The following is a 14015-nucleotide window of genomic DNA, read 5'->3' as shown; positions in this document are numbered from 1 at the left end:
TCTTTGATCTCTGTGGGAAAATTTTTTTTTTAAATGTCAACAAAGTCAACGTACTGATAGACCTAGATCTAGGTTTAGTCTTTGTGATAAATTTAATCCATAAATGTTGAAAAAAAAAGACACCCGTTGACACTATTTGTCAATCAAATATATTAATTTATGTATTTACAATAAATTTCGGACACCCATTTGGGGCGGGGGGATTTTAAAATTCTCCCCCCCATACCCCCCTTAGTTACGCCACTGCTTCGGGGGCCGATTTTGAGTTTTTGTTTCCACACAAACTGTCTTTGTAATCTTGTTTTTTTTTAATTTTATTCAATTATCATTCCTCTTTTTTACAAGTTTCGGACCATTCAGAAATGAAGATGATTACGACTTTGATTTTAAACTCCTGCAGGACGACACGATGTGACACTTTGAGAACCAATCCATTTTGTGATTGTTGTTATCAGTGTTGTTGTTTGATTAAAGTTCCATTACACTCTTATATAGTACACTAAACTGTTGCTTATGTTATGTTTTAAGAACATGACACGTTTTATTGATCGGGGCTACGTCTCAAGATCAGATTATTGAAAGGTAGAGCCTCATAAGTGTTGAAATAATTACGTGACGCTATACATTCTTTTTTACAAAGCTTCTATCACTCTGTAGGTCACTCTGTAGGTCACTCTGCAGGTCACTCTGTAGGTCTGTTTGGTAAAAAAAAATGTGTACACGTTATTTCTCCCACACCCAATCTCGGATCAAGCTGAAATTAGTTAATTAACTATTGGTAATTAATTATTTTGTTTGGTATCTACTCGAACAAGAAAAAGAATTGTTTCCTTTCCTTGTTCAAGTAGGTACCAAACAAATCATTAACTACCAATAAGTTAATTAACTAATGGGTTACATTTTTTAAATTGATTCTCATGTTGTCAGATATAAGAAATAATTGTGCAAGATTTCAGCTTGTTCCGAGATTGGGTGTCGGAGCTAAAAATATGAGAAAAATATTTAATATTATTATTTTAAAATATTTATTTTTACTTTAAAATTTGCACTTACAAAGTCATTATAATAAAGACACATTCCCTCTCCATAATCTGCATTTAAACATTATAAAAGTTAATCTAAATGAAAAATTCCTATGTGTGCTTCTAAAAATAGGACGCGATGACCATTTCCAGTAAATGCAGACGATTGCATAATATATAGAACAATAAAAACAACACAAGCCACAGATATTTTACAAAGAGAATTAGAGGAATTACAGAAATGGGAATCAAATTGGAGCATGTCTGTCCACCCAGGAAAATGTCAGTTGTTAAGAGTAACAAAAAAACTAAAACAAATTAATTCCACTTATCTTATTCATGGCAAACCAGTAACACAGACTAAAAACGCAAAATACCTAGGTGTTATAATAAATGAAAAACTGTCATGGAATCCACATATTGATGAAACTATAAAAAAAATCAAACAAAGCATTAGCATTTATTAAAAGAAATTTCTATAAATCAAATAAGAACATAAAACTAAAATGTTATTTAACCTTGGTTAGGCCAATAATAGAATATGCATCCTCTGTTTGGGACCCCTCAACTCAAGAAACTTCAGAAACTGGAACAGACACAAAATAGAGCAGTGAGATTCATAACGCAGACACGTTTCCCATTCAGAATTTTGAATAATTGTATAGCGCAAACTTGATTTGTATAATGGACAGAATTCTTCCATTGTGATAACACAAAATAACACAAAATAAATCTAAAAAAAAAAAAAAAAAAAAAAATCCAAACAGGGAATATTGAAATAAATTCATAACCTACAACTGAACCCCTGGCCTTCTTTTCTACGCCTTCATATAGATCTACGCCCGTACCCGATCTAAAATCTGATCTACAAAATGTATGGACAATTTAGAATTGAAACAGCAGGGTTTTTGTCCACGGCTTTTGCAAGAGAGGATTTGAACCGCTTAAGCCCTCACTCAAAGGGAATTTGATGGAGAAGTGGAAGGAAAATTAAAATTGCGTCCTAGTTAAAGCCCCTGAGTTATTTTTAGCTTTCTTAGTTAGGGACCAGAAAATGTTAGAAATGACGCCTTTATACCAGACATTTGCCAGATGGGCTTGTAAGATGATCACATAAACAAAAAAAAAACAACAAACAACTTTGTTATTAGCAACGGAAGTCGTCTATTGGCTAGATATGTGACCTGGTAGAAAAAGAACTTAACTGAGCTAGGTGAACGTAAACTTTAACTAGGAAGACTTATATCAGAACAGGTGCTAGAATGAAATACATAAGTCCAAACGAAGCATTTAAAAACCACGCCCAAAAAACGTTTGTTTGAGGGTGTTGTGGAAGCAAAGACCCAGGATTTCTAATAGAGCCCTAATACCCATTGTAATGTCATATATATATATATATTGCCCAACACGCAAGCACGCCGACTCTATAACCCTCGAGGAAAAAGTCGTGGAAAGATCTTTCTTTTATTCCGCAAGTCGGACTAGAGTTCCCCCACGTAATGGAAAGGTAATTTTTTATTTCTGCAAGTCGGACTAGAGTTCCCCCACGTAATGAAAAGATAATTCTTTATTTCTGCAAGTCTGGCTAGAGTTCCCCCACGTAACTTTCGCGACGAAAAAAAAGGGGGGGGGGTGGAGAACAAGCCTCTACACCACGCACTCTCTAACCCTTCGTATTGCCATTCGTTTCCTAACCATGACCACCGCTTCACATATATTTCGTAAAGTCAAAAGGTCTTTCAATGTAGTCGAAATTCCAGCATCAGGTAACTGTTTATTTCTATCAGTCGCATATTTCTGGAAAAATGTCATCGACGAAACTGTTGCTCTCAAACTTTGCAAGATGGTTGTAAGCTTTGTTTGCGAACATTGGCATAACTATGGCGACGCCCTGTCTGTTGTTCCTACTCACGGAAGCACAGTCATACACTCTGCTCAACAATACGCTGCCTACATGAATACTTCCGGCGTTTAATGTGGCGAGGCTGAAATTGTGGCGATGTTTCAAATACTTTCCGCTACTATCACTATTCACTTCCGAGAACGTCCGCATGACCCTCCTCGAGTTGACAATCCGTTCCTGTTTTTCATTCACTCACAGTCGTTTGCCCAAACCCACCCCATTTGGACAACTGTGTCTTTCAGGAAGTGTTCCCCCCTCACTAATTAGCGGCGATTAAAGATGGCGGACACACAAAAAAAGAAGAAAAAAGGGGGAAAGTGCTACGGCCGTGACCGCAGTTGTGTATGTCTGGTGATTACAGATGCCCAACCCGTGACCGCAGTTGTGTCTCAAGTTTAGTTACAGTTGTCCTGCAAAAGGTCGAGGCCCTTAATTAATAATCATCAATTCCGAATAATCATCAGAAACTAACAATCATATTCAAAATGAGTACCAGCCAATGGAAAACTATCCTGGATATATATTTTTTTCATAAACTAGCAAAAATAAAAATTCCTTAAAAAAAAAAGCTTATCCATATGAAAAAACTCCGTACTTACAATATTATCTCTCAATAATGTAGAAATTGTTTCCTTTTTTTGATATAAAAAAAATAATTAATTGACTAATAGGTTAATTTTTAAACTGATTCATGTTTTGTTAGTTCCATAAATAATTGTTTAAAGTTTCAACTGTTCCGGGAATGGGAGAAATAACGTGTTCAATTCTCTAAGGGGACGACACCCTAAATTATCTAAATTATATCTAAACTAGTCGACCGGCGTCGTAGCATACGCCGCTATTTTGCATGGCCGGTCTTAGGCCACTGCAACCCATGCGACCGCAGTGGGCCCCCACTTTCAAAGGATCCGCACTTTCATAGGAACCGCGCTAATTCAATGTGTATAAATTATTAAATTAAACCATTTTATAACTTAAAACAGATTTCCCGCGCCCACCTGTCGATTCACTAGAAGATCCTGGAAATCTCCCGAAATTGCAAAATACACGAAAAAGTCCTTAATATCACGTTCATCAATAGTGCCAGATGTCACAGTCAATCTTGTAGTGCCACTGTCACAATCATCAATAGATGCTAGATGTTACGATTATGCTTGAGCTCTATCACACCATCAATGATCGTGATTGCCGAGGATCTTGAAATCTTCTTTTAACAAGATGATCGTATAGAAGTAGCTAGATCTAATTGATAATACGATCATTCAGAATATTGCCAGTTGATAAGAGGATCATCTAGAAATGCCAATCGCTTAGTCGATCTAAGTATGTTACTATATTCAATGAAGAAACTTCTCTTCGTCTAAAAACAATTACTTTAATTCAGAACTTGAAAAAGCTATTTACAAATAATTACAATAGTTAAATATACTTGAATAGAATAACAGATCTACAAAATAATATAACTGAGTACTAATACAAAGGTACATGTTCTCTACTTCATGTTCCATACAAGACTGATGCGATTTTGGATCTTGTCCGGGCAAATAGAGCATAATCACGTGTTCAACAGCTCTACCCTGCAAGACCAACCAATAATTGCAGCTTGACATAATAATTAACATTTTGAAACCAATGATGTACATTTTGAAAGTGAAAGTCATTGCATGCCTGGTTTTCCCCGAGCTAGTTCAATTTCTGCCGACAATCTAAATAGACTGTTGCCAAATATGGATATAGTGTACGTGACACTTAATATATACGGAAATATAGATAGATTGAAACATTTGGTAATTCTTGTTATTGAGCGTGATATATGTAGGAAACAGAATTATTATGATATACTGTATGACTTTGCTACACGCAAGGCTCGTAAAGTAATTCTGTAGGTACGTAGTAAAGAATGAATAAAATGTTTAGACGAATTTATTTTCTAATACAAATTCTTAAAGTTCACTTATTATCCGCTTTCTTGGCCCCACGAAATCCGTTTCGCATAGGGTCCCACGATGGTTAAGTCCGGCCCTGCTATTTACATAATATAAACATAATAGATTACTTAGATTAGTTCCTAGTCCAAACCTCCCGCAGGACAAAGGGGGATGGGAGCGAGTAGGGTTTGATCAATTTAAACGACAGTCAAGCGCGCTGCTAGTCATCCGCAGAAATAAGAGAGTGATCTTTCCTTTCCTTCTTCTCGTCCAAACTGTTGAGGGAAGAAGAGAATTATATACATAGATTATTTAAACGTATCTGTGAATACTAAAGGATTAATTTCCCTTGTTGGTATAAAAAAAATAATTACCAGTAATTAATTGACTGATTGGTTAATTTGTTAAATTGATTCTTGTCTTGTCTATGCCAATGAAAAATTGTGCAAGGCTCAACTTGATCCGAAAATAAGTTTGGGAGAAATAGCGTGTTTAAATTTCTACCAGACAGACAGAGTGAGTCAAATATAAGCTTTGTAATAAAAAAAATATTTTTTAAGTACTTTAAAAAAACAAAACAAATCTTTTATTACTAGTTGTATCAATTATTTTCGATAAGTCATGTAATTAAATTTGTAATAGATCTAGACCAACAATAGTAAATCTGAGCGATTATAAATATTTTTATCATAGCTTTTGTTTAGTTAAATTTCCTGCTTTTGCCTTTCTAAATACGTTATGATCCTATCAATTATTGAACCAGTTGAGAAAAGGGTGGGGGTGCCACATTAAAACAACACATTAACCACTGTGCTAGGGAAGTTATTAGGAAAATAGAAGGTCTTTTTCGTATATTTTGCAATTTCGGGAGATTTCTAGGAGCTCCTGGTAATTGTTAATTTAAAACTTTAAAGCGAAGACCCACAAAGTATAAAGTGGACTAATTCAACTTATACCACCACATCAGTGAAGTAAAAAAAATTCGCTTGTTCGATACCAAACAAAAAGATTAATTACCAAAAGTTAATTAACTAATTGGTTATTTTTTTAAAATCAATTCTTGTTTTGTCAGGTAAATGAAATAATTGTGCAAAATTTCAGCTTGATCTGAGATTGGGTGTGGGAGAAATAACGTGTACAAACTTTTTGGCCCGACAGTCAAACAGACAGAGTGAGTTTATAAAAGCTTTGTTAAAAGAGAATGGATTGTAAAGAAGCGAGTATTTATTTATCAGCTACGATGGGATGGGAGGGAGAGGGTAACAGAAAAGTAGATGGGAGGGAGAGGGTAACAGAAAAGTAGATGGAAGGGAGAGGGTAACAGAAAAGTAGATGGGAGGGAGAGGGTAACAGAAAAGTAGATGGAAGGGAGAGGGTAACAGAAAAGTAGATGGGAGGGAGAGGGTAACAGAAAAGTAGATGGAAGGGAGAGGGTAACAGAAAAGTAGATGGGAGGGAGAGGGTAACAGAAAAGTGGATGGGAGGGAGAGGGTAACAGAAAAGTAGATGGAAGGGAGAGGGTAACAGAAAAGTGGATGGGAGGGAGAGGGTAACAGAAAAATAGATGGGAGGGAGAGAGTAACAGAAAAGTGGATGGGAGGGAGAGGGTAACAGAAAAGTAGATGGGAGGGAGAGGGTAACAGAAAAGTAGATGGAAGGGAGAGGGTAACAGAAAAATAGATGGGAGGGAGAGAGTAACAGAAAAGTGGATGGGAGGGAGAGGGTAACAGAAAAGTAGATGGGAGGGAGAGGGTAACAGAAAAGTGGATGGGAGGGAGAGGGTAACAGAAAAGTGGATGGAAGGGAGAGGGTAACAGAAAAGTAGATGGAAGGGAGAGGGTAACAGAAAAGTAGATGGAAGGGAGAGGGTAACAGAAAAGTGGATGGGAGGGAGAGGGTAACAGAAAAGTAGATTTAAGGGAGAGGGTAACAGAAAAGTGGATGGGAGGGAGAGGGTAACAGAAAAGTAGATGGAAGGGAGAGGGTAACAGAAAAGTAGATGGAAGGGAGAGGGTAACAGAAAAGTGGATGGGAGGGAGAGGGTAACAGAAAAGTGGATGGAAGGGAGAGGGTAACAGAAAAGTAGATTTAAGGGAGAGGGTAACAGAAAAGTGGATGGGAGGGAGAGGGTAACAGAAAAGTGGATGGAAGGGAGAGGGTAACAGAAAAGTGGATGGGAGGGAGAGGGTAACAGAAAAGTAGATGGAAGGGAGAGGGTAACAGAAAAGTGGATGGAAGGGAGAGGGTAACAGAAAAGTGGATGGAAGGGAGAGGGTAACAGAAAAGTAGATGGAAGGGAGAGGGTAACAGAAAAGTGGATGGGAGGGAGAGGGTAACAGAAAAGTGGATGGAAGGGAGAGGGTAACAGAAAAGTAGATGGGAGGGAGAGGGTAACAGAAAAGTGGATGGGAGGGAGAGGGTAACAGAAAAGTGGATGGGAGGGAGAGGGTAACAGAAAAGTGGATGGGAGGGAGAGGGTAACAGAAAAGTGGATGGGAGGGAGAGGGTAACAGAAAAGTAGATGGGAGGGAGAGGGTAACAGAAAAGTGGATGGGAGGGAGAGGGTAACAGAAAAGTAGATGGGAGGGAGAGGGTAACAGAAAAGTGGATGGGAGGGAGAGGGTAACAGAAAAGTAGATGGGAGGGAGAGGGTAACAGAAAAGTAGATGGGAGGGAGAGGGTAACAGAAAAGTAGATGGGAGGGAGAGGGTAACAGAAAAGTAGATGGGAGGGAGAGGGTAACAGAAAAGTAGATGGGAGGGAGAGGGTAACAGAAAAGTAGATGGGAGGGAGAGGGTAACAGAAAAGTAGATGGGAGGGAGAGGGTAACAGAAAAGTGGATGGGAGGGAGAGGGTAACAGAAAAGTAGATGGGAGGGAGAGGGTAACAGAAAAGTGGATGGGAGGGAGAGGGTAACAGAAAAGTAGATGGGAGGGAGAGGGTAACAGAAAAGTGGTCTATACAGGAACTCCACCCTGTAAAAAACAACAACAAAGTACTACACTGCAGAGACTCAGCCCTCAAAGGTTTCGCGCAGCAGATAAAACCCCCAAAAGTTCCACATATTTCTAAATACTTGCGATACGCATTTCAATCCACAAAGTGGCAGACAGTTAATGGAGGTAGAGGCGTAGTGAGGGGGGGCAGGGGGGCACGAAGACCCGGCCCCACACTGGGGGGGGGGCGGCGCTACACGCAGAGAAGAGCGAAAAAATAAAATTATTATAAATATTTTAATTAGTTAATACATACTAAGGTTATTTATATTAATATTATATACATTTTATTTATAAGCCTATATTTTTTATATGATGTTCATGGAAAATGAGAGTGGAGACGCCAATAAAGTACCTTGCCCCGGGCGCAAGCTCACTACGCCTCTGTATGGAGGACTTCTAAGCGACATATTTCTAGTTTTTGAAGAGCTTTTCAGCCTTAATGATTGTTTTATTGGCACAAACACATTTCCAACATTGAACATGCACAAGGCATGGTTCTGGGATGACCGATGGACAGTATCAATAGTCATCAAGGACATTGTGACACCTTGTTTGGCATCTGACATGACCGACCTTACAAAAAAAAAATATGCAGAGATTTATATTCCAACTTATTATCCATTGGTGAGACGGTCAGTCGAGAACAAAAACGTGCCAACTTGTATATAATCCACACATTGCAGATAATAGTTTTAAATGTTGCTGTACACATATATCTTGCTGAATTTAAAGTATAAAGACCTAGTCAATGGAATACATTTACTGTCCTTTTGTCCTGGTGTCCTACTAGTATATTCACCGCAGAGTTACTTAAGAGAACATCTTGTGCCATCGTTTCAAATTGTGTACGAAAGTTATTAAAATAAGTTGCGGCCTACCGAACCAATGAGATAGCCGACCCATGCAATCAAATAAAGACCGCCACTGGTACTTACCTACACACATTTACCAGTCAAAATGACTGGAACTCGATGTGTCTAACTTGAATGTGACATAGGTTTATAAGAAGACATTAGAGCAGTGGCGTAGTATGGGGTGCGGACCGCATCTGATGACACGAACATTATTGACGCCACTGCTTAAGAGCAGAACGGTAATTTGATTGCTAGAACTCAAGCTGCAGAATTTGTAGTTCAAATAATAATAGATTTTGCTCCAATTCAATGTGATATCTCACGAAAAAGAATATAGAATGTGGAGGATATTTATAGATAAATATTTAAACAATATACAGTCGCTCAGTCGCTATGAATTTTAATGTTCTGCCTAATGTTCTGTTTTGTTAGTTAGACAAATCTTTAAAATGTCATTTAATTTGAAGAGCCGCAGCGTCTGGGATGATCCAACTGACAATGTAACTATAGATAACAATAGCTGATCAATTAGTTCGAAAACAAATGTGTTGATTTTGTTGAAATAATTGAATAAAACCAAATGAATGAAAAATAAAAAGCTCATAACAATTGTAAATTGCAAAGGATTAAGTGTAATCTGTCAATTTGTCGCGATCTCTGGCTCATATTGAGATACGAGAATTCAAAAGATAAAGATAGATACATTTGCTAAACGTTTTGTAAATAATAATTGATAATTTAAAGGAAAATAAACCAATTTAAAAATAATTTTGCTATTAAAGAAAAGTAAATCAACTAGACCACCATTCAGGAACAGATGCAGATGTCAGAACCCGCATTGGTAAAGCTTGAGCAGCCTTCCATCATTTTCTAGGAAAATAAGCACCATTACCAAGATCAGGCTCTTTAACACCATTGTTAAAGCAATACTTCTATATGGAGCAGAGACCTGGAGAACCACCATCACCACCTGCCTGAAGAGGATACTAATGATCCGCTGGCCAGACAAGAATGACAAACTGTGGCAAAGAACAAAGCAGCAGCCCATTGAAGTAGATATCCTTCAGAGACGCTGGAGACACCCTTCGCAAGCCTGCATCCAACATAACAAGGCAAGCCCTAACCTGGAATCCCCAAGGAAAGAGGAAGAGTGGACGAACCAGGAATACATGGCGCCGCGATTTGGAAGCAGATGCCAAGCAGATGGACAAGACATGGGAACAGTTGGAGAGACTCGCCCAGAACCGAGATGCCTGGAGAAAGCTGGTTGATGGCCTTTGCCCCAGAAGGGACCACAGGCAGAGATGAGATTATTATTTTTTTAATTATTATAGCTTTTATATAGCGCTACGTTCATGCTTATAGCATGCTCAGAGCGCTTTTGGTCCAGAGGGGGGAGGGGGTATCTAGGAGTTGGTTTTAATTTTTTCCGTGCTGCCTTAAGGCGCTCAGTAAACACAACTCTGTCGAACCTCGAGCCCCCTTCTAGGTAGCCAATCCAAGTTCAAGCGCACTTGGCCTCTCGACCACGCTTCCGCACAAGATGAGATGAGATGAGATGAAATCAACTTAACAAACACATACATAATTCTTACCTTAGACATCACGTTGGCTAAAGGTATAGTTTAATCCAAACGGATCTGAAAATAACAAAGGTGGAAAATGTTGAAAACAGTACATAAAGAAATATCTGATGCATGAAATATTTCTCAAAGCATGTCGTCAGAGCAACCTTAAGGGGGTGGCGAGTGGGGCAACCGCCCCAGGACCGAGCACGCTACGGGGCCCTACGATAAACAAAATAATTTGACACCTTAAGCTCATCGTAAAAATTGGCGTGTGGTAGGATGTCCCAATGGGGACCAGTTAGGGGCTTTGTGGTGTGTTTGGGAAAGCTCTGTAAGCTCTTCCCCCAGCGGAGTCAATTTTCTGCAAAATCAGTTTCTTGGACGCCTAAATATGTGTTTTGTACTGCGTCAATATTTTCAAAGCCGGCGACGAGTACATTAAGTCTAATAAAAATGTGGATTGTAAGATCATGATAAAAATATCAGAAAATGTAGTTGACACAACAAGAGCATGAAATGATGTTAGAAAGGGGTAAATTTAATAAAACAAAATTACAATAGGCAAATAACTAATTCAACAAGAACAAGTGTACCTTTTTTTCTAGGCCATTTGAGAGCAATGCTCTCGTCTGCACGCCCTACAAATTTTCTATCACAGCGAGAGTGGGAGATGTTTCGTGTTATCACAATCTAATAAAGCACGTCCATCTAGTATTGGGTCAACTTATTTTTGTTTAAAGACGCTGCGTAGATCTAAGGCCTATTTCTAGCCTGTTACAGGGGCGGACAGGCTATACGACCATCCGGGTAAATGACCGGTTGGGCCGTTACCCTAATGGGCCGTTAGGTTCGCCAAATGGTCCACTTTGCTTAACAATAAGTACCGTAAATGTGACTGGTATTCTTTTACCTTTCACAAAAGAACTTGGCGACTTTACTACAGTGTAACACTTTTTGTAACACTAGCAACATAATATCGTAATAATGGAGGCTTTCACTCCTAGGCTCGCTGTTGAGGCTTTCACCCCAAGGCTCGCTGTTAAGACTTGCTGCACTTCCCAAAATCCCTTTTTGCTGGGTGGAGTGGAAACCTGCTACTAGGCTGCTACCTCTCCAATACTATTTCCAGAAAGAACAGTATACAGAAATCCAAATGCTAAAACATTGTCTTCGAAGAATACAAATTATCTAGCAGTAAACATTTGAAAAACACTGCTCATTTGCCTCGAATGACTCTCACACTTTACTTCTTAATTTCATTTTTTATTTCCCCTACTATATTCTTTCTTAGAAAAATATTGCATTTTAAACCCACGGAGAATGAATTTCTAACGCTTGGAAATGCTGAAAAACGTTTGACGCCCGGGGATCCCCCAGTGACCCCAATGAGTCAGTTTTCAACACGCCCCCCAGAACAATAGCTGACTAAGGGAACGGAGAAAGTACATTTGTATTGTTCTAGATAAAAGCTTGAATAAAACTAGCATAATAAAAAACAAGGTTACAAAATCAGTTTGTGTGAAACCGATTCAAGAACCTTAATGAATCTTATAATGATAACATTCACCCAGGAATATTCCCAACGCCATTTCTGGAGCGTAAGCCACGCTAAATGACGTAGAAATACTAACTCGTGTCAACGAAGATGCGGAATTCCTTTTAAATAAGTGTGTGGCCTTCAACTTCAACAGCCTTTGAAATAAGTGATTTGAATCAACATTCGGTCAGGACACAGTCGTGTCTGGGGATAATAAAGGAATGGACCTCATTCACCAATCGTAAATAAACACATTGAGCCACGTCATAATATTGATAAAACAACGTACGTGTCACGTGACAACCCCTAAGGATTACATAATTTGTATAGAATATATATAGAATCACGTGTCTGAATGTTGTTTGTTTACGATTGGTGAATGAGGTCCATTGGACGTTGACTTCCCTGAGTCGATATGAGCACTAAGTAAGGAACTGATGACTAGCGGACTATACGTGTGGGGAAACACAGACAATGAAGAGGACGAGGACTATTGTAAGCGAAGTAGGTGAGAGCAAAGCCAGCTGTCTTGTAATAACTGTCCAGATGGTTGTTATTGAATTTTAAAAGGCGTTTTTTGTTTTTGTTTTTTGTAGCCGTATGTATGAACAAGCCTCTAAGTCAATCTAGAAATAGAAATACAATACGTTAACTTGGCCAGGTTTGCAGCTTGCGTTCAGTTTTCGATGCATGTTTAAAACATTCATTGTTATGAGGGTAGGTAACACTAGGTGTACATCATATATCATAATTTGTGGGCCGGATGGTAGGGTAATGCAAGGGCCGATTTTGACAATAAGACCGCCCCTTCCCCCCCCCCCGCCCCTGGCATGTAGTCAAGGCTAGATTTCAATTTACTAAAATAACTATGGTTATTATTATGACTGTCAAGCATTACAACAGAAAAACTAAATCTAGTAAATTATAAGAAAGCAATTTTCGGTATTTCGGGCTATTTCCCCAAATTGGCCTCAGTCTATAGATATTATTATTCAAAAGCACAACAATTGACTTTTTTCATACTAATTTTTTAAATTTTTATCGAAAATAGTAGATATCTGCATGAATGCGAGTGTTTGTTTGTACAAATTATAAAAAGAAAATGAAATCAACAGGACACTGAAAGTTAATTAATAAAATCAATTTGATATTTTCATTTTTCCCCCCTCAAGAATACGGAATATCTTTATGAAACTACACAGAGCTAACTACAGTGACTGTGACAAGTCGGATTAATATTTGGCCGTTTTGGGTGTCTAGGGGATTTTATAGTTTGAGAATCCTTACTTGCACATATAAACTACAAGCACAGCGTTAAAATGCAGGCAACAAATACTATATTTAGATGTAAACTTATGTACAGTTTATTATACAAAATAAGATAATGAAGGGTGAAATGCTGTACAGTTGCTAGTATGGGATCTAGCGTATTTACATATATAGGACTATCATCATCAGATATTAGAACCAAGTGGCCTGGGTGTCATTAGGCTGGTTGCTTAGCTTTTGGTCCTGTGCTGCACTGGTGAGACGGGTGTGGCTGGTACTGATGCTGTCTGCTAGTGGGCTGGCGTAGTAGATCCAGGCTCCGGTTGCAGTCCAACTTGTATGGTTGCAGAGCTAAGCTGCGTCTACCAATCAGTCAAGCCAGTGACGAGTCTGTGGCTAGCGTTGTTACTTGGACTCTTGAAGGATGAGTAAGACTGATGTCTACAGATCTGGTGCCAGCAAATCTGCTATCAGCTTTAGGTTGCTAATATTTCGGGCGGGTGTAGCCTATAGATAAAAGCTGCAACGATATGGTGTATACGTCGGTTTAGCCATAATGATAACACTGGGAGGTAGATGCCTTTCCGTGAAGGACATCTTCAGACTGATGTGGAGAAACTATAATCTAGTTTCATAAATATCAAAGGGAACTAACAAATGAATATAGTGTCCCATCAAGGGGGATAACAATAATAATGGGGACTCCCATAAAGGGAAATAACAAACAGTAATAAGTGATATGTGATAAGTAATATAAGTGACGCTCACCAATCACGGTGAATAGCAAGCACATACATCACTAAGATAAATGAGATGAAAGGGGAAGGGGAGATCAACGTCTGATACTCGCCCGTGCTCTCACATAAGTAAACATAGAGCATAAGTAAATACATACTAAGTACTAAGACATGTTTACATAAATGTTTGGATAATTC

The 14015-nt window shown here is 38.6% G+C and overlaps 1 protein-coding gene across 16 annotated transcripts in view; it reads right to left on the bottom strand.

Moving 5' to 3' along the window:
* Window positions 1–14015, bottom strand: part of LOC106054553 (uncharacterized) — a 93752-nt gene that overhangs the window by 62615 nt on the left and 17122 nt on the right. For 10 of the 16 annotated variants that reach the window (XM_056038612.1, XM_056038600.1, XM_056038590.1 and 7 more), the window contains exon 2: window positions 10302–10346. Coding sequence is in view for 4 of the 16 variants with exons in the window: in XM_056038600.1 (XP_055894575.1) it covers window positions 10302–10310 (9 nt within the window). In the remaining 12 variants the exon portion in view is untranslated. Of the gene's footprint in view, window positions 1–10301; window positions 10349–10867; window positions 10963–11905; window positions 11993–14015 lie in introns of those variants that run through there. The other 6 variants (XM_056038596.1, XM_056038605.1, XM_056038595.1 and 3 more) reach the window with 6 other exon arrangements.

This window comes from Biomphalaria glabrata, chromosome 8 (genome assembly GCF_947242115.1).
Source record: "Biomphalaria glabrata chromosome 8, xgBioGlab47.1, whole genome shotgun sequence".
Classification (NCBI taxonomy): Eukaryota; Metazoa; Mollusca; class Gastropoda; family Planorbidae; genus Biomphalaria; species Biomphalaria glabrata.
The sequence above is the reverse complement of the archived record's forward strand: the minus strand, read 5'-3'. Positions and strand labels throughout refer to the sequence as shown.